The sequence below is a fragment of the Cydia fagiglandana genome, chromosome 24 (assembly GCF_963556715.1).
Source record: "Cydia fagiglandana chromosome 24, ilCydFagi1.1, whole genome shotgun sequence".
In the NCBI taxonomy this organism is placed as follows: domain Eukaryota; kingdom Metazoa; phylum Arthropoda; class Insecta; order Lepidoptera; family Tortricidae; genus Cydia; species Cydia fagiglandana.
In genome coordinates this window covers 4,223,450-4,244,670 of record NC_085955.1, presented here as the reverse complement: position 1 = coordinate 4,244,670, position 21,221 = coordinate 4,223,450, and the positions used below count along the sequence as shown (strand labels likewise).

The window sequence follows — 21,221 nt, the reverse complement described above, 5'->3', positions numbered from 1 at the left end:
CGGTCTAATTTTTTCTAACAATTTCAACCATCTGTTAGTTTTGTGTGGTTATCCTCATTTTATGAATGTTGTTCTTATTTTCAGGTGGATGTAAACATTCATTGGCGGTATTATACTGATGGCTAATTAGAACCATTGAGCCATGACATACTTCCTTGCAGTGTTATTCGGCTAAGCCTCGAGCATCCTGTGAATCTGAAGGATATAATTATTTCCATAAAAAAGAGCAATCGAATTAGGACCAAGATATCCCGAGAATCTAAAGACATTTTATAAAAAAATGCAATAAAATGAAAATGGGAGACTCTCTTATTTTAACAATGTTACAAGATCATGACAATGTTATGGTCTATACTTATTAAAATTTTAAAACCAACATGTCTTTATCTTTGACTTGAAAATGTACAAATGATTTGGGTTAAGTTTTATGAAATGCAACTTATGCTAAAAATCTATTATTATTATATGTCAAATTATCGTGAACTCGATGTTGCTTAAGGCGTATCCAGATTAGTCAATTTTTCGCCAATCTGATTAAATTGCCCGATCGAATCGGGACGTACGGACGCAAACGCCAATTTGGCTCGCCGAATTCAACCGCCGATAATGACCAATAAAATGAGGTGCGGACACAAGAACACCAATTTGTGAGGCTAGTATTTTCGTTATGGGGCATTTTTTCAATTTAAATGGGTCTAATATCACCATAAATCTAAAATTGGAGATTGACGCCAATTTCATTTCTGATCAAATCGACCGATTTGATCAGTCCCGTCTGGATACCGCTTTAGCACCGCGAAAGGGCGCTGCGCGGTGCGCGCGGATTGACGCATGCGCGTACCGTATGCTTTGTATCTATGGTAATATAATTTTAAAAAATATGCAAATAAGTTACCGCTTGTTATTTTAATACTCGTAATAAACAAAATGAGTTCAAGTGACGAAAACGACCTGGAATAGACGGCACACCGCCTCATTTGAAAGCAGAAGCAAACTTAATAATGAATAACTAGCTTCCTGCTAAGTCCTGGGACAAATACAACAGGACTTACGACATGCTCATGCTGTGGAAGGACACAAGAAGGACAGCCAAAACGCAAGAAACACCTACTCTGAAAGTGGTTTTTAGCGTATTTCTGTGACCAAGTGAAAACTAAAAAGCCATCTACATTTAATATAAACTAAGAATATGCGTTGTTTTTTTAATTGTATTCGCGTCACTTTACCCCTATTAAATACGCTTTACTAAATTGAATTTGTTTTATTTCCTCACATAATTTGAGAATAGTGCTTACTATGTATACCTCAATGGATGCAAAAATGTAGTATTTTTGCGAGTTGATACACTTGCTACTTGTGTATAGTGGCAAATGTATTAAACCCGCAATCAACACTAATCAATATGTAAACAGGCCCCAACGTGAAGCACATTTACCCTACAGACATACTTATCCATATTGACCATATTTGAACCTCTCAACTCTCTTCAAGGGCACGCCACACAGCGTGATTCTATATACTGTTGTAATGTTAATGCTTAAGGATAATAATTTGTGGATTTATAAAATAAAACGAAACGAAATTTACTGGATTTATATTATATTATTTTGGATTTATATTATAAGTTTTCTAAAGTACAGTCGCCATCAGATATATTGGTGCAGCTAGGGTGCTCATAAATATCTGAACACGCCTCTATTATCAGGGCGTGCGTGTTCAGATATTGTGAACACCTTGCCGAGCCCATATATAATAGCCAATAACGACCTAGTTATAAGACTATTACAATCTTAATCATTATGTATGTATAATACAACAATCACGTTTATACATATAGTCCTCACAAACGTATAAGTTACCATTTTGGCCAATATATCTTCAAAGCTTGGCACCGAATCGCTGTTAAAGACTTAGGTGTGCTCAAATACGCTGAATTTGGAAAGTAACGTCTGTACTTCCTACAAGACGGTACGACGCACTTTGAGTTCATCTCTGTAATATTCTATTTCCATTCGAACGTTTCCGGGATCGTCTCCATCTATTGTGTTGATACTGAGATCCAAAATGACTCGTGTAGCAGTCCAAGAGTCGTGGTGGAGGCGTTAATGAAAATGTTCTCCAAGAAGCAGTGCCAAGTAGTCGAAAGCAATCGTTATCATTATCAAAATATCCGTGTTGATCGTGCTAGGGACGTTAAAAATACTTATTCTAGAAATCACACCGACATCCAATTACAAGAAAACACAAATGTTTCGTCCGACCATTATTTTCCAATTATTTGCAAGTTATTTTCCAAGAATGACACTGACAGTTGACATCGATTTTTTTTCTATCTCGTCCCATTTACTACGCACAAAGGAATTAATTACTCGAATCTGCCATTTCACCTCACAAACGTCATATCGATCATTTAAAAAATTATATTTAATCAATAAAATGATATAAAAATAAAAGAGCTGCATTTCCGTGATCGCTATAATGAATACTATCGGGAAAAAATATAATTTGCTTATCTTCAAAAAACTTTACCTACCCAATTGTCTATGATGGGTAGTGTTGTGACTAAAGTTTGTAATATAAACCCCTACACACTACCCAACCCACGCTCTGTACCTACCGCCACGGTTATAAAATACATCAATACATCATTCTTTAGTACAAATTTGTCTTCTCATCGTGATTAAACAAATTAAAAATAAGTAACTACTTGTTTTTTAATTTTGGTATTTTATTATTCGATATGGTTTGACATTAGTAAAGTAGTAAGTAGGAGTCTTGCCCATCACTAGTAAATTGATCATTCAGAGAGAATTGCAATATGGCGGTTTGTTTACATAGTTAGCAAGTTCTATTGAAATAGACTTTATCAATCATCATTAACTTAACAGTTATTCTCTTTTCGGTGGAGTATCTTCCAGCTTTCCCTATCTTGTGCCAGCTCTTTGAATTCCTGCACTTGCTCCAAAAACGCATCGGAAGCGTTTTCAGTGATGCCAACTCAGATTTTGAAAAAATGCTAGACTAATGTCTAGATTATGCCAAAGTTTTTTGAAATCCCTATGCAAAAAAAAATGCTAAAAATTCACTTGAAATTAGACACTTAAAACACATACATTTTTCAAATTTGCCGCCTTCTTCTACTGACAAGATCTGCTTGACCAACTTTATAAAGTCCGTCGACGTCCATCCGTCCACTAAAGTCAAAATTCATATGAAAATATGAACCACATAGGGCGATGGCGCATATTGTTGCTGCCAAATTGGTGCAAACTTGGCTTAGACTAAATTGTGCTAAAAAATATGCCAGATACTAAATGGCAAATTATGATGCCAAAGCGAGTGAAAATATGCCCGATCTGGCATCATTTATGCCAAGTTGGCAACACTGAGTGTTTTATTTTATTCAAGTCTCTATGAAAGCTGCAAAATTTGAAATCTAGTTCCTATAGTCTGTATCTTTAGGTATTTAAATAAAAGTAAACAAAATCTACGCTCAAATGGCTCCTTAAGTCAGTTGTACATTCTTACCGCTTAAGATCGGTTTTCCTGGGATAGCGGTGCCGTCATATAGCGGCCGACTCCATACTAAATAATACGGCTAAATATGGATGTCGCAGTATTTGTATGGAGACGGCCGCTATATGACGGCACCGCTAGACTAGGAAACTAGAGCATTAGAAGCGCTGGTGGCCTATACCTCGTTTTTTTTAGCATTAGAAAAAAGGTAAACAATCTTGATGTGTCTTTTAATTGAAAAACACATTTTAAAAATAAGTTACAGCAAATATGTAACAATTATTAATTTAATACGATCATTTATATTCTTCTGCTTTCATAAGTAATAGTTTTTGGTTTTTAAAAAGTGTTTTTCAATTAAAAGACATGTCAAGATCGCTTACCTTCTTGCAAGTTCTTTCTAATGCTAAAAAAAACGAACTATAGCGCTAAGAACGTGAGACTAAATCCGGTGGTCGCGGGTTCAAAATTCAAACCCCGGCTCGTACCAATGAGTTTACCGGAACTTATGTACGAAATATCGTTTGATATTTACCAGTTGATTTCGGTGAAGGAAAACATCGTGCGTCTGCGTGTGCGTGTGTGTTGTGTTTGTGTGTGTGTGTGCGTGCGTGTGAGGAGAAGACTGTGACATTCTTACGTACCAATGAGTTTACCGGAACTTATGTACGTAATATCGTTTGATATTTACCAGTTGCTTTTCGGTGAAGGAAAACATCGTGTGTGTGTGTGTGTGTGTGTGTGTAGTGCGTGCGCGTGGGCGTGCGTCTGCGTGTGCGTGTGTGTTGTGTGTGTGTTTGTGTGCGTGCGTGTGAGGAGAAGACTGTGACATTCTTACCGTAGTCAGCATAAGTGTGTGTGTGCGGCGACCAGTGCAGCTGGTTCAGCAACTCTTCGTCGCCCAACTGGTCGCGGGTCGCTTCAAATCTAAAAATAAATAAATAAACAATATTTGTTTTACAAGGGGTCAAAGTAGTTGGTTAACCTCTCCTGCTAATTTATTTAGTTATCAAATAAGTAACACAGCATTACAGTATAAAACCATTCATTGTGAAACTACAAGATAAAAGAAAAGACAAAAAAAAATACACATAAGATTACAACATTGAAAAGGCGAAATGTGAGCGTTGCGAGGGTTACAAGGCCTCGTTAAACAAAATTTGATCATTAGAAATCAAATTTAAATATCAATATCAGTCAGTCGGTTGCCACACGCGTTGACGGACGGACGCTGCTGCGCTCGCTTTAATTTTACGATCAAAAACCGGACAAGTAGGGTGGGACTCACCTACCGAGAGTTCACTCACTACCTTTGGGTACGGAACCCTAAAAATGACTTCATCTCGTAAAACCATCGAATTATTTATATCTCATTTATCTTAATTATATATCTGAGCTATTATACATATAATTATACTATAAGCAGCGCAGGTCTACGTGACGCTCTATACTTGACGTTGTCTATGGTTACCTGGTGGTATCTCTCTGTAGTACGTCAGCTATGGTCGCCATAGCGTCGGCGGCCGCGTACATCCAGCAGCGCAGGTCTACGTGACGCTCTATACTTGACGTTGTCTATGGTTACCTGGTGGTATCTCTCTGTAGCACGTCAGCTATGGTCGCCATAGCGTCGGCGGCCGCGTACATCCAGCAGCGCAGGTCTACGTGACGCTCTATACTTGACGTTGTCTATGGTTACCTGGTGGTATCTCTCTGTAGCACGTCAGCTATGGTCGCCATAGCGTCGGCGGCCGCGTACATCCAGCCGCGCAGGTCTACGTGACGCTCTATACTTGACGTTGTCTATGGTTACCTGGTGGTATCTCTCTGTAGCACGTCAGCTATGGTCGCCATAGCGTCGGCGGCCGCGTACATCCAGCAGCGCAGGTCTACGTGACGCTCTATACTTGACGTTGTCTATGGTTACCTGGTGGTATCTCTCTGTAGCACGTCAGCTATGGTCGCCATAGCGTCGGCGGCCGCGTACATCCAGCAGCGCAGGTCTACGTGACGCTCTATACTTGACGTTGTCTATGGTTACCTGGTGGTATCTCTCTGTAGCACGTCAGCTATGGTCGCCATAGCGTCGGCGGCCGCGTACATCCAGCAGCGCAGGTCTACGTGACGCTCTATACTTGACGTTGTCTATGGTTACCTGGTAGTATCTCTCTGTAGTACGTCAGCTATGGTCGCCATAGCGTCGGCGGCCGCGTACATCCAGCAGCGCAGGTCTACGTGACGCTCTATACTTGACGTTGTCTATGGTTACCTGGTGGTATCTCTCTGTAGTACGTCAGCTATGGTCGCCATAGCGTCGGCGGCCGCGTACATCCAACAGCGCAGGTCTACGTGACGCTCTATACTTGACGTTGTCTATGGTTACCTGGTGGTATATCTCTGTAGTACGTCAGCTATGGTCGCCATAGCGTCGGCGGCCGCGTACATCCAGCAGCGCAGGTCTACGTGACGCTCTATACTTGACGTTGTCTATGGTTACCTGGTGGTATCTCTCTGTAGCACGTCAGCTATGGTCGCCATAGCGTCGGCGGCCGCGTACATCCAGCAGCGCTAGGTCTACGTGACGCTCTATACTTGACGTTGTCTATGGTTACCTGGTGGTATCTCTCTGTAGTACGTCAGCTATGGTCGCCATAGCGTCGGCGGCCGCGTACATCCAGCAGCGCAGGTCTACGTGACGCTCTATACTTGACGTTGTCTATGGTTACCTGGTGGTATCTCTCTGTAGTACGTCAGCTATGGTCGCCATAGCGTCGGCGGCCGCGTACATCCAGCAGCGCAGGTCTACGTGACGCTCTATACTTGACGTTGTCTATGGTTACCTGGTGGTATCTCTCTGTAGCACGTCAGCTATGATCGCCATAGCGTCGGCGGCCGCGTACATCCAGCAGCGCAGGTCTACGTGACGCTCTATACTTGACGTTGTCTATGGTTACCTGGTGGTATCTCTCTGTAGTACGTCAGCTATGGTCGCCATAGCGTCGGCGGCCGCGTACATCCAGCAGCGCAGGTCTACGTGACGCTCTATACTTGACGTTGTCTATGGTTACCTGGTGGTATCTCTCTGTAGCACGTCAGCTATGGTCGCCATAGCGTCGGCGGCCGCGTACATCCAGCAGCGCAGGTCTACGTGACGCTCTATACTTGACGTTGTCTATGGTTACCTGGTGGTATCTCTCTGTAGTACGTCAGCTATGGTCGCCATAGCGTCGGCGGCCGCGTACATCCAGCAGCGCAGGTCTACGTGACGCTCTATACTTGACGTTGTCTATGGTTACCTGGTGGTATCTCTCTGTAGTACGTCAGCTATGGTCGCCATAGCGTCGGCGGCCGCGTACATCCAGCAGCGCAGGTCTACGTGACGCTCTATACTTGACGTTGTCTATGGTTACCTGGTGGTATCTCTCTGTAGCACGTCAGCTATGATCGCCATAGCGTCGGCGGCCGCGTACATCCAGCAGCGCAGGTCTACGTGACGCTCTATACTTGACGTTGTCTATGGTTACCTGGTGGTATCTCTCTGTAGTACGTCAGCTATGGTCGCCATAGCGTCGGCGGCCGCGTACATCCAGCAGCGCAGGTCTACGTGACGCTCTATACTTGACGTTGTCTATGGTTACCTGGTGGTATCTCTCTGTAGTACGTCAGCTATGGTCGCCATAGCGTCGGCGGCCGCGTACATCCAGCAGCGCAGGTCTACGTGACGCTCTATACTTGACGTTGTCTATGGTTACCTGGTGGTATCTCTCTGTAGCACGTCAGCTATGGTCGCCATAGCGTCAGCGGCCGCGTACATCCAGCAGCGCAGGTCTACGTGACGCTCTATACTTGACGTTGTCTATGGTTACCTGGTGGTATCTCTCTGTAGTACGTCAGCTATGGTCGCCATAGCGTCGGCGGCCGCGTACATCCAGCAGCGCAGGTCTACGTGACGCTCTATACTTGACGTTGTCTATGGTTACCTGGTGGTATCTCTCTGTAGTACGTCAGCTATGGTCGCCATAGCGTCGGCGGCCGCGTACATCCAGCAGCGCAGGTCTACGTGACGCTCTATACTTGACGTTGTCTATGGTTACCTGGTGGTATCTCTCTGTAGTACGTCAGCTATGGTCGCCATAGCGTCGGCGGCCGCGTACATCCAGCAGCGCAGGTCTACGTGACGCTCTATACTTGACGTTGTCTATGGTTACCTGGTGGTATCTCTCTGTAGCACGTCAGCTATGGTCGCCATAGCGTCGGCGGCCGCGTACATCCAGCAGCGCAGGTCTACGTGACGCTCTATACTTGACGTTGTCTATGGTTACCTGGTGGTATCTCTCTGTAGTACGTCAGCTATGGTCGCCATAGCGTCGGTGGCAGCGTAAATCCAGCAGCGCAGGTCTACGTGACGCTCTATACTTGACGTTGTCTATGGTTACCTGGTGGTATCTCTCTGTAGTACGTCAGCTATGGTCGCCATAGCGTCGGCGGCCGCGTACATCCAGCAGCGCAGGTCTACGTGACGCTCTATACTTGACGTTGTCTATGGTTACCTGGTGGTATCTCTCTGTAGCACGTCAGCTATGGTCGCCATAGCGTCGGCGGCCGCGTACATCCAGCAGCGCAGGTCTACGTGACGCTCTATACTTGACGTTGTCTATGGTTACCTGGTGGTATCTCTCTGTAGCACGTCAGCTATGGTCGCCATAGCGTCGGCGGCCGCGTACATCCAGCAGCGCAGGTCTACGTGACGCTCTATACTTGACGTTGTCTATGGTTACCTGGTGGTATCTCTCTGTAGCACGTCAGCTATGGTCGCCATAGCGTCGGCGGCCGCGTACATCCAGCAGCGCAGGTCTACGTGACGCTCTATACTTGACGGGTGTGACGCTCTGAAAAAATGCCAGTTAAGTGTATTAGTATATCATCTCGTCAATAACTATTAAATAAAATAAAAAAAATCATGTACGCTATATGCCAAAACTGCCTTATATCAGTTATATCATTTTGGAAAAGATACTCTTCAAACTGCTCGATCGATTTCTCACAAACATAGCTAAGCTAGAGTTTAACTACGAAAAGTCTGCAACGATTTGGATAGCATTTACGCAGCGCAAGTGTTATTTATAATCATAATTTCATGGAAGTATGATGTTTGAAATAACACTTGCACTGCGTGTGCTATCAAAATCGTTGCAGACTTTTCTTGCTCTCTTACCAGGCGTGGCTCACTCCGCGATTTTGTCACTTTCCTACAGGTAGCTAAAAGTACATCCGTTCCACACCAATTTTGGTGACTAGCCATAAGCCGCGCGTGGCGCTGTCGCCACCTAGCGGCCATATCTGTCCTGATCGAAGACGTGTTTTGTTAGAGAGTGAGTCTCCTGTACCTAGTACTAAAGTCAGGCCGTAAAAAGTCTGCAGCGGATTTGATAGCCCACGCAGTGCAAGTCATTTTAAACGTCAAACTACTATGAAATTATGACGTATACATAACACTTACACTGCGTGGGCTATCAAATCCGCTGCAGACTTTTATTGCGACTATATTATGTATTCTGTGCTCTTACACCCTTCTTTAGGCGTCGGGAGTTTACCTCGGATAGTCATCCAAGCCCGAAGTCAATGTCTTCGGGTTGAGTTGCAGCCCGTCGTCCTCCCGGCCTCGCCAGCGATAGGTGGTGGGTTCTTCTCCTTTCTGCGACGACTGGAACCACTGGTACCAGCTCTGAAATATACCTTCACTTGAGGGTTTCTTCTGGCTGTATGATTATTCGCCACTCAGGATTAAAATAAAAAAACCGAGCAAGTGCGAGTCGGACTCGCGCACGGATCCCGTACCATAATGCAAAAAAAGGCAAAAAAGAAACGGTCACCCATCCAAGTACTGACCCAGCCCGACGTTGCTTAACTTCGGTTAAAAATCACGTTTGTTGTATGGGAGCCCCACTAAAATCTTTATTTTATTCTGTTTTTAGTATTTGTTGTTGTAGCGGCAACAGAAATACATCATCTGTGAAAATTTCAACTGTTTAGCTATCACGGTTCGTGAGATACAGCCTGGTGACAGACGGACGGAAAGCAGAGTCTTAGTAATAGGGCCCCGTTTTATCCTTTGGGTACGGAACCCTAAAAACATGACTGCAGGTTGAAAGAGAAATTGTTTAAATATACTCAGGGCCACTTGCACCATTCGCTAAACCTGGAGTTACCATTGTTACCAGTATAATTTGACACTGGGTTACCGGTTTAACCGGTAAACCCCGGGTCACAGAATAAATTATGTATTTTACCGTATAGGAAACTTCCTACAAAACCGAAGTACCCCCTATTAAAGCGAGTCTTTGATAGTCAAAGTACCAGGCAGCCATAACTCACCTGTAGTCTCGTGAATATTCGATCCAACATCCTTCTCAAAAGCCACTGTGGTTGGAACACTTGAGGTTATGTTTTGACTAGATGAGCTTTTGTTACGGCTTGGCCACGGCATTGAGTGTCTTGCGACGGCGGCAGCGATAACCATAGGTTAGAGTGAGACACAGCGATCGGACCTTTCATTCCCAACAATGGCTGTCGCTGCCGCCGTCGCAAAGCGCTCAATGTCGTGGCCGAGCCGTTATAATGGTTGACTGCTATTGCTTATGTTCTAGATTATTCTAGATTTGTCTAGAAGCAGTATGTTATAGTGTTTGATAATCAAAGTACCAGGCGATCATAACTCACCTGTAGCCTTGTAAACATTCGATCCAACGTTCTTCTCAAAGGCCAGTGTTGTTGGAAGAGTTGAGGTTGTGTTTTGACAAGATGAGCTATTGGTTGTTTGACTGCTAGCTCATGTTCTAGATTTGTCTAGAGGTAATTATGCCGTAGGTTGCTAAAGAAAGCTATGTTTGAAAATCAAAGTAAAGTACCAGGCGATCATAACTCACCTGTAGTCTCGTGAACATTCGATCCAACGTCCTTCTCAAAGGCCAGTGTGGTTGGAAGAGTTGGGGTTGCGTTTTGACGAGATGGGCTATAGTTAAGAGTAGCATGGGGGGGTTGGCTGCCGCGTTACTTTGCACAACGAACTCTTTAGGGACCCTCGCTAGGGCCTCCGTTCCTGTGAACATAACATATGTGACGTTATCTATGAAAAGGGACCTTATTGTCGATGGCGCTTACGCCATTATTAACGATGCTCTGATATAAATACAATGCCGCGGGACGCTGTGCGGCGTATGCGCCATCGACAATAAGGTCCCTTTTCATAGATAATGCCCCATATGTGATAACTGCCGGCCTAGCCAAGGTTACAATCGCTATCGCTTCGACAACGAAAACCATTATGTCTCTCTATCACACTTCCATATTAGTGCGACAGTGACAGTTGCGTTTCGATCGCTACGGAGCGTAAGCGATCGGCATCTTGGCTACGCGGCCTGGTATAATTATAAACTTAAGGATGTCATTTCATATTGTGCCGTTTTAGAAAGTACACAAGGCGTTACCAGAAAATAAGTAATAGTACTACTGTACAGAAAGGACACTTCCTACAAAACCGAATTTTGACAGTGATGGGTCGAATAATGATATTCCTTTCTAACTTTTTTAATGACTTACCAAGTATCTATTCCCTGGGGTTCCAGCCCTCAACGTTGTTGAGGTCCAGCCAGTGGGCTGCTATGCCCATCTGGATCTCTGGAGACCAGCGCTGGATGAGGAGCCCGTGGAAACCTTCGTCCAAAAGTAACCTCGGGGGAAGAATCATCTGATGGCTCACCAAGTATCTGTTCCCTGGGGATCCAGCCCTCAACGTTGATGAGGTCCAGCCAGTGGGCCGCTATGTCCATCTGGATCTCTGGAGACCAGCGCTGGATGAGGAGCCCGTGGAAACCCTCGTCCCAGAGGAACCCGCGGGGGAAGAAAGATCTGTTGACAATGTTCATAAATAAGGATCAGAGGTGAGTTTACGATCGGCAACGAGCATGTAACACCCTTGGAGTTGAACAGAGGATTTGGCGTCCATAAGCTACGGTGGCTGCTTACCATCAGCGGGCCGTATATTCTTGTTTGCCACTGACGTGCTATAAAAAAGGTTCCTAATTCATAACTGCAAAAATGACTGTGCTTACAGCGACATATCTATCTCTGTCACACGAGCGTTAACCAGCGATATCTATCTCTGTCGCTCCGTCTGGAGATAGCGTCACAGATGCAACGGTACCGACCTGTTTCATCAAGTCTCTTGGTAAGTTATGTGCTCCTGGTAGCATCGTCTCAAAAGCGCTACGTTGGGTATCAAATTTTGATACTAAGGTGGTGGTAAACAAGCATACACGATGTCTATTAATAAGCGGACACTACAGTCTACAAAATATTGCTGCCAAAAAGGGTGTCACATGCGTGTCGCCGACGTATTACATAGGTTTAATATAAGCATCCGTAGTAAGTTTAAGGGACTCCAAGGCGTCGACTTGTTGGTTTAACCTTCTGAGTCCCAATGTCCTTTTAAAAGTACAAAATCAAATCGAATTTTGAACTTTACTGGAATAACAGACGGTTCCAAGTTCAAAACTGCGATAATGACTCTGGGAGTTAGAAGGCTGAAATCATACAGATAGGAAAGTTACCTGCTAGGTACAGCGGTATATAGTGGCGCCCTCCAATAAGGCACCGGTTCTCTAGTATATTGTGATCGGACGCGGCCCGCGCCGTAGAAGTACCCGATGCCACCGATCATGTTCGACAGAGCCGCCTGTGCTATGCTGATATCCTGGTCCGAATAGCTGGAACGGTGTTTAATAAGACCATAATATCACTGCACCTTATAATACTAAGTCCCCTGCCGCGTCTGTCTGTTTGTGTGTATGTATGTCCGCGATAAACTCAAAAACTACTGAACGGATTTTCATGCGACTTCACCTATCAATAGAGTGATTCTTGAGAAAGGTTTTAGGTGTATAATTTGTTAATGTTTTGTGGTCCGTGCGAAGCCGAGGCGGGACGCTAGGAATAAATAAAATAGTAGTACTTCATAGAATCGTGATTATAATAGTGGACAGACGGACAGTGGAGTCTTAGTAATACGGTCCCGTTTTTAGGGTTCCGTACCCAAAGGGTAAAACGGGACCCTATTACTAAGACTTCGCTGTCCGTCCGTCCGTCCGTCCGTCCGTCTGTCCGTCCGTCCATCCGTCCGTCCGTCCGTCCGTCTGTCTGTCACCAGGCTGTATCTCACGAACCGTGATAGCTAGACAGTTGAAATTTTCACAGATGATGTATTTCTGTTGCCGCTATAACAACAAATACTAAAAACAGAATAAAATAAAGATTTAAATGGGGCTCCCATACAACAAACGTGATTTTTGACCAAAGTTAAGGAACGTCGGGAGTGGTCAGTACTTGCCGTACTTGGATGGGTGACCGTTTTTTTTTGCTTTTGTTTTTTTTTTTTTGCATTATGGTACGGAACCCTTCGTGCGCGAGTCCGACTCGCACTTGCCCGGTTTTTACCCTTTGGGTACGGAACAGCTCTAAAACTATACTCTGGCACATTTCATTTTTGGTACAAGCTTTTATCGCTGACTATACTTTTCTTTCCACAGGCAACTAATGCTCATCGAGACAATTCTAAGAACCCCAAACACAATTAGGTTTCGTTGTTTTATCACAGAGTTCCTATGGCCACCTCCGGCCTCCATCATCAGATCAGCTCGATGACACAATAATATTGCATTGTCACCCGACTTACGTATGTATGCAAAATTTCAGCTCAATGGAAACCGGGAAGTGGATCAAATTTAACTTGCAAGATTTCAAGAAACTAAATAAAAGCTTGTAAAAATGACGGCTAAAAAATGTAGGCGAAGTTTTCTACTGACTGAGTAGACCGTCACCTATATGACTTACTTTTTCTGCCTCAATCCGAACTTCCTCTCAAACTCGTCGTTGAAGAGCCTCCTCTTATCTTCTAACACCCTGGTATATTCCTCCCCCTTCAGAGGCGGGGTGGGAAGGTCCTCTATAGTGAACACCACATCCATCACGAACGGGGGCTCCACTATCATCTGGATCGGTACGAAGTTTACTTCTGCCTCCTGGGAATAAAAAAAACAGGCTATTAGCTACTATATATATACTTGGGCCAGTTAGTCTCTTTCAGTGACCGGCAAGACAAGGAAGTTGAGCGCCGTGTTCAAAATGCCTGGAAGAGCTACTGGTCCATGAAGGAGCTAATGAAGGGCGACCTTCCTATGTCACTGAAGCGTAAACTCGTTGACATGTGTATTCTGCCTGTCTTAACCTACGGTGCCCAAACATGGTCGCTCACTGAGGGTCAGAAGTCCAAATTGAAGGTTTGCCAGCGAGCAATGGAGCGCAGTATTCTAGGTGTCAAAAGGACGGATCGCATCCGAAACACCACATTGCGCTCCAAAACACGCATAGCTGACGTGGGGGAGAAGACCGCCAGGCTGAAGTGGGACTGGGCGGGTCACGTCTGCCGCATGCATCCGGATAGGTGGACAAGTATAGCCACCAAGTGGATGCCGCAAAAGAAGCGCGGACGTGGCAGGCCCAGACGGAGATGGCGGGATGACTTGGACGCCTTCATCAGTGGCTGGCCGGAGAAGGCACTACAACGGGAGTCATGGAAATCAGGGGGAGAGGCCTTTGCCCAGCAGTGGGACACCACAACAGGCTAACTAAAATTAGCTACTTTATGTATATTTTGTATTTGATAGCACAGAGCGTATAAGTTAGACATCTGTCGTTCACGAGTGAGTGATTTAAATGTAATATAAACTTTTGATTGAATTGAACTCTCTCACTATTCAACTCACTGATGATTTAACTCGCTCAGTCGCTCATCTATGTCAGTGTTCCTTGCGCGCTCTTTCCCACTCATGTTTCGAATGAGCCGGCCGAGCGTGATGAGCGAGGAGCGAGTGTGACGATGCGAATAGGTTTTGGAGCGGTTCGGAAGAATTCGGAGGGTGTCGGGAAAACATGGCGGGATCGTATCGCGTGATTCGCCATCTTGGTCGCACTTATGGCTGTGTATCTGATTGATTGACATTTCCCTCTACTCACTCTTGAACAATATAGTCTACAGATCCATTAAGCGAAATGAGTGATATATATCACCGCGAGCGAAAGATATGAATCAATATTTTCAGCTCAGTGAAGCGTTTTGCGCATCTCTAGTGTAAGTGTTACCATAAACGTCAAATGTCTATGAAATTATGACAGTTAAAATAACACTTCCACAATCTGTGCTATCAAGCATGCTTTCAAAACTCAACTCTACGTACTAGTAATAAAGTCCAAATTGCCTATTCCTCTATTCATCGTCATGCGTCATGATGTGGTCAAGCTTTAAGAAGGGAATAAAATTTCACCTACAAAAGTTAACTCTATTGAGTAGATATAGAATCTAAATTACCTTGTTCTTAAGCAATTAATCACGGCCGAGTACCGATTAGAATTTCACTTTCAAAAGTGAACTCTATTCGCTAGTAATAAAGTCGAAATTACCTTGTTTCGTGGTAAACCCAAGCAGTCCAAGCACCGAGTAGGTCTCTCCTTCAGAAATAAACTCTATTGAAGAGTAATAAAGTCCAAATTACCTTGTTTCTCAATTCCTCGTCAGGGCTAAGTACGGCTATTCTACCGAAAGTAGGGTGTGGCTCAGCTTTGAGAAGGGAATAGAACTTCTCCTTCAGAAGATGCAGCCCTGGTGCGTGGCCTTCGGAGAACGATGTGTGGAGGACCTTCCCTGTCAAAAAAGGATGACATTCAAATTGTTGACAGTTTTTTTGTAAATAAGTTTCTGGTAAAATTTTCATTTTTTTATCGCTGACTGCATTTTTCTTTCCACAGGCAACTAATACTTATCGAGACAATTCTAAAAACCCCAAACACAATAGGGAGTATTACTGCAATGTTTTGCCGCCAGAGTGCAGCACTAGCGCCTTTAGTAAACCATAGACTAACTTACACATACTGTACCTTTAGCTCAATAGTGGGACCGGATTTTTGCACTAAAAGTTTTGATAATTCTAAAGTTGAAAAAGTGATACTTATCTGATATAGGACATATTTTTAAGCATATATGCTATATATGATGAAAAGTTAGAACGAGCGTTAGATATAAATTAGGTATTTATATATTTTTAGTAATGATTTTTTAATATTGAATTAAAGTGCAATGTTTAAGTTCCATTGTTTATAATATGTGTGACGCTTTATAATGTAAAATTATTAGAAATTTTTTTAACGTGCTTCTTTGTCAAACTACAATTAGCTTATTATTTTGTCGATATTGAATTAAAGTTTAATAAATCCACAACAACATATCTAAATTTATAAGTTAATAGGCAAGCTAAAAAGCTAGAAGAATAAGATATATGCTTTAGAATTAATATGCGTTTTTTGTCCTATAAGATCTAATATTGAATTAGAGTCTGTAAAAATAAGTCTATTACTATAAAATAATATACGCAGCCATATTATGGAAAGTAAGAAATTTCTGTGTGTAGCTTGCATTGTAATCGTAAAATCTAGTTAAAAAGGCGCGAAATTCATACATACGCCGCGCTGGTCCGTCAGTCGCCGGCGCGGCGCTCGAGAGCCTATCATAGCCTACCTATACCTCGCCCCTCGCCACACCTCCCGCTCAGTAACACTGTCTGTCTTTTCTTATCATTCATTTGTTTGTTTACCGTGCACATATATAAATTAGATGCGGACATTACGTGAAATTAAAATATCTTATTAAGTAAAAATACCTACAGCTGGTCAATTAGATCTTGTCAGTAGAAAGAGGCGGCAAATTTGATATCGTTCCATAGAAAATTTGAATATCGCGCCTTTTTTTAGTGACAAGATTTGCTTGACCATCTTTATATACCTACGCTAACGTCTACGTAATTTACTTTCTAGACATCTCGCTCACAATAATATGCGAGTACGAGCGAGATGCATAGAAAGTAAGTTACGTTCTCAATAACGTTTATGTCAGTGCCAAACTGGTGGTAGTCACACTGTAGGACTGTAGAGTTAGACCAAGAACAGTCTGCAGCGATTTTGATACCCCACGCAGTGCAAGTGTTATTTCATTGTATATTTCATTATCTTGACTAATATTGCAATAAAAATGTACAAGATATTCACAACTATTTTTTACTATACATAGTTTGTCAAAGGACTGTCTCATTTCAAACATAGACAGGGAGAATCATCATACTATCTTTGACTTACACTAGTACTAGCACCCAAAAGAAAAGAATGAATATAGTTTTTTGTTTTTATTTACTGACAAATTGGTTTGACCAACTATACCTATTTCTGGTTCCTATTGTCATGTCCTGTCCTATTCAATGTCAATATCATAATATGTAAGTATATTATAAACCAACTGCTCAATATTACACGGTATACATCCTGAATATACAATAAGGTAAGTGGCCTCACTTACCTTATTGTATATTCCGTGTGGGCCGTATATGCCTATATACAGCCCACCTTAAATTAAAATGGTTTTTTTTTAATAAACAGGATATGAAGTATGAAAAACTCACTCAAATAGGTTTCTCATTTATTTAAGTTTCTTCATTATACCAAAATAGTTATAAAAATATTACGATACTCTTGGAAAATATACCTTTTATAAAAGTCCTATTATGGGCCTTATTGAACACTACCAGTGTATTACTTAATCTCGCAAAAAATAATCATGTTGACAGTAGGTAATAACAGATTTTATTGTTTTTAACTTAAGGGTTATACATATACAAATAACAATATTTGATACTTCATAACAGGAGGATTTATTTATAATAAGTGAAAATAATTATTTTGGGTCTTAATAACTAAAGATATAAAAATTGTCTAGTTTACGCGAAAATAGTAGGTACTAAACATAAATCTTTATTAGTTACAGTAGTCTCATCTTTTAACATCTGGGGGCACGGCAGTGCCCCCGCCAAGACGAGAAAAGCGCAAGGGCACTATCTACCTTTTCTCGAAGCGCTTCGTCGTTTTTTGGAACCCTCATAAATTGGGGTTGGATTATACCAGATAAACAAAGTTCTCGGACTTATTAAGCATATCAATTGCATAGCTCTTATACTTTAGATTTTATTCATATCTAAAAACTTCGATTTCGTCACTGACTCACTCACTTGATGATCATCAATACCGGGTACTTCCTGAAGTCCTCTAAGAAGCTGACATTTGGTATGTAAGATAGTTTTAGTACATAAACAACAAATAAATTCAAAAAAAATTTATCCCTAAGGGGATGAAGATGGGGTTTAATTTTGTATGGGAAATCAATAATCGCTGAACCGATTTAGTTGAAATTTGGTATGTAGATAGGTATTGTTATGGGGAAGGATATAGAATAGATTTCAACCTCAAAGTTTACCCTTACGGGGTGAAGGCAGATTTCAACCCCAAAGTTTACCCTTACGGGGTGAAGGGTTTATATGGGGAATCAGTAAGAAGTACATTGTGTAATAGATGCCCCCAGATACTTATTTCAGGATTTTTAATAGTAAATCACCCCCAACCCTTTAAATTAGGGGATGGAAGATTGTCATAAACAACTTACAAAAAGAAGTGAAATCCCATCAAAAACATTTTGATGTAAAATGTTACCCAAACGAAACCATAAGGCTCGCACTGTCAAAAAGTTATCAGATCTCTTGCCAAGCTTCTAACTCTACAAGCCCTCTAACTTTACTAGCTCTACACCAAAAGTGTGTGGCTTGGCCGTTTCGTTTCTACAAGAACTATTGTATGTAAGTATAATACAAAAACCGCTCAAATGCGAGTCGCACTCGCGTTCCAAGGGTTCTGTACATTACACAATTTTTAACAATATATTTTTTTAGAGAAAAGTGAGTAAAATGTCTTTAAAAAACCCGTAGGGATCGGAAAACTAGGTACTTAAGTCCGACTCACGCTTGACTGCACATTTCTAATAGGTTTTCCTGTCATCTATAGGAAAAGAGCTAATATGTGTATTTTTTTCATAATTTTAGACCCAGTAGTTTCAAAGATAAGGGGGGGGGGATGGTCATTTTTTGCGTATTTTCTTAAATAACTTCTAAACTATTTATTTTAAAATTATGAAAAAATATATCTGAGATTCTTAAAATGAGCCCCTTCATTTGATATATATATGTATATATATATATTTTTTAATTTATTGAACAATAAGCCAAATAAAGTACATTATTATTACAAGACCCATCGTGGGCAAAACCTTGAGGAGGTTTGTATGCCGATGGGGAGTTCGAGAAAATAACATGACAATATACATATCTATCTTATACTAATTAAAATTCTAACAAAATTCTCTTATATTAATTCTTATTCTAATTCTCTTATATTAATTATAACAAGATATAGTTTATTTTTCTTCTATTTATCATTCATCTCAAAAGTGACCCCTTTATTTGAATTTCTATTATTTATGTGTATACCAAATTTCAACTTATTGGTGCAGTAGTTGCGGAGCAAATAGGCTGCAACAGACGGACAGCCAGACACACGAGTGATCCTATAAGGGTTCAGTATTTTTCCTTTTGAGGTACGGAACCCTAAAAATAATGAATTTAATAAATTTTTCACCTTATGCCCATGTGGCGGTAGCGAAACAGCCAAGCCACATATTTTGACTAAGGTGTAGAGTTAGTGAAGTTAGGGCTTGTAGAGTTTGAAGCTTGGCTCGACAAGAGATCTGACAACTTTTTGACAGTGCGAGTCTTATGGTTTCGTCTTAGCAACAAAATTTACATGAAAATGTGTTTGGTGGGATATTTTTTTACAGTATAAATATTTATTCACTCCCTTTGACGGCTTTGACCGTGTTTTGAAATTCGTCACTCGTTGCAAAATATCTATTTTTCGCAATTCTATCGTAAAAGAAAAGAAAACTAACGAAGAGGTTTTACGCATACGAGGGCCACACTGAAAGTTTTGCGTAACTTTTGAATAAAACCATTTATAACCATAATAAGACATTTATTGCTTCTCAAAATGTTTCCCTTTACATTCTATGCACATATTCACTCGCTCGGACCATTTTTGGAAGCATGAGGCCCAATCACTTGACTGCATGATTTCGACGTGGTGATGAAACGTAGTAACTGCCTTATCCGGGGTCTTAAATGTCAAACCCCAAATTAAATCCTTAATTTTGGGAAATAGATAGAAGTCACAGGGTGCAATGTCTGGATTATAATCCGTATAAGAGACATTTTCCACGTTTTCGTAATTAAAAAATATTTTTGCCTTTATTGCGGTATCGGTGGACGCATTATTATGACGCAGGAGGATGCAGCTTCTCGGTCGTCTCTCGCGGTCTTTTTCAATGACTGCGGGCACACAAATGGTAGTGTACTACTCAGTATTTAACGTTCTTTTATTATTTAAAAGTACGGTACAAAAATGTCGCGTTTAAAAAAAACAGACGATCAAAATGTTTGGCAACGCTTTTGGCTTGTTGAACTTCTATGGGCCTCCTGTCACCTTCGAAAGACCCATTGACTGGACTAATGCCTTTTTTCCGGATCGTAGCAGTAAATCCAGGTTTCATCTCCTCTAACGATGTTATATACAGGATTTGAACTTCCTTGCTTATACTTACGCAGCATTTCTCGGCACCAGTCAAAAAGTACCTGTTTTTTGACTGAAGTTAATTCGTGAGGAATCCAAAGACAACAAGGCTTCCCGACTTTTAAATATTCTTGTAAAATCTTTTGTATTTGTCTCATACCTATCCCTAATTGTCCTCAAATTTCGTCATAGGTGATTCGTGGGTTTTCTTCAATGAGTCGTCTCACAGTAGCCACGTTTCCTTGAATGATCGCCGTGGACGGTCGAGCTTCACGAAAATCATTATCTAGAATAATACTGTCTCTACTAAATTCACCACACCAACGCCTCACGATGCTCAGATGTGGTGCTTCAATCCCAAAAGCATTTTGAAGGCAAGCACTACACTCTTGCGGAGTAAGCGGACTTTTAAAATCATAACAAAATCATAGCTCTAAAAATATTTTCGCGTTAAAGCCACGTTCAACGCACTGCCTTACTTTGACAAGCCATTAAAAACAAAAGACGATCGATTTGTCGCCAACATTTGTCACATTCCATAATCAAAAGCCTGTATTTTTTTTAAATATACAATTCATAATTTAAATGTTTACCAGTGGCCAGTAGTGCAAAACATTCAGTGTGGCCTATGTAGTAGGAGAGAGGAGGAGTTTGTTAAGAACTATAGACAATAGAAGAGGAAGGATGCTTGGGCACCTGATACGACACGACGAATTTATCAAAAATATCATAGAAGGGAAAGTTGAAGCAAACAGGAAGAGGGGAAGACCAAGGAGAGCGTACATGGATCAAATAAAGGATAATTTTTAAGAAAAAAAACCGACTTCCATGGGGGCCGGTGAAAGATTATTGTAGTTGGTACACTACGTAGAAAAGGAGGTAAAACCACCCACTTTTCTACTAGCATTTCGCTTCTGTAATGGCTCCTCTACAGGATGGGCCAACGCCAGCCACTCCAAGGGACGCAGCCATGCGGTAGAATGAGATAGCAATATCACTTGCTCCCTCTAACGCATAAATGCGTCCCTTGGAGTGGTCGGCGTTGGCCCATCGTGTAGAGGAGCCATAAGGGTCGTAGTTCTAGCCTAACCTAACCCACT

General features: G+C 41.9%; 1 protein-coding gene across 1 annotated transcript in view; it reads right to left on the bottom strand.

The window, feature by feature from the left end:
• Positions 1 to 21,221, bottom strand: part of LOC134676305 (mannosyl-oligosaccharide glucosidase) — a 40,372-nt gene that overhangs the window by 10,320 nt on the left and 8,831 nt on the right. The window contains exons 5-12 of the mRNA XM_063534679.1: positions 15,123 to 15,271; positions 13,405 to 13,592; positions 12,126 to 12,281; positions 11,276 to 11,424; positions 10,443 to 10,615; positions 9,111 to 9,241; positions 8,295 to 8,405; positions 4,355 to 4,443 (exon numbers count right to left, since the gene is read on the bottom strand). Coding sequence (XP_063390749.1) covers positions 4,355 to 4,443; positions 8,295 to 8,405; positions 9,111 to 9,241; positions 10,443 to 10,615; positions 11,276 to 11,424; positions 12,126 to 12,281; positions 13,405 to 13,592; positions 15,123 to 15,271 — 1,146 coding nt within the window. The remainder of the gene's footprint in view (positions 1 to 4,354; positions 4,444 to 8,294; positions 8,406 to 9,110; positions 9,242 to 10,442; positions 10,616 to 11,275; positions 11,425 to 12,125; positions 12,282 to 13,404; positions 13,593 to 15,122; positions 15,272 to 21,221) is intronic.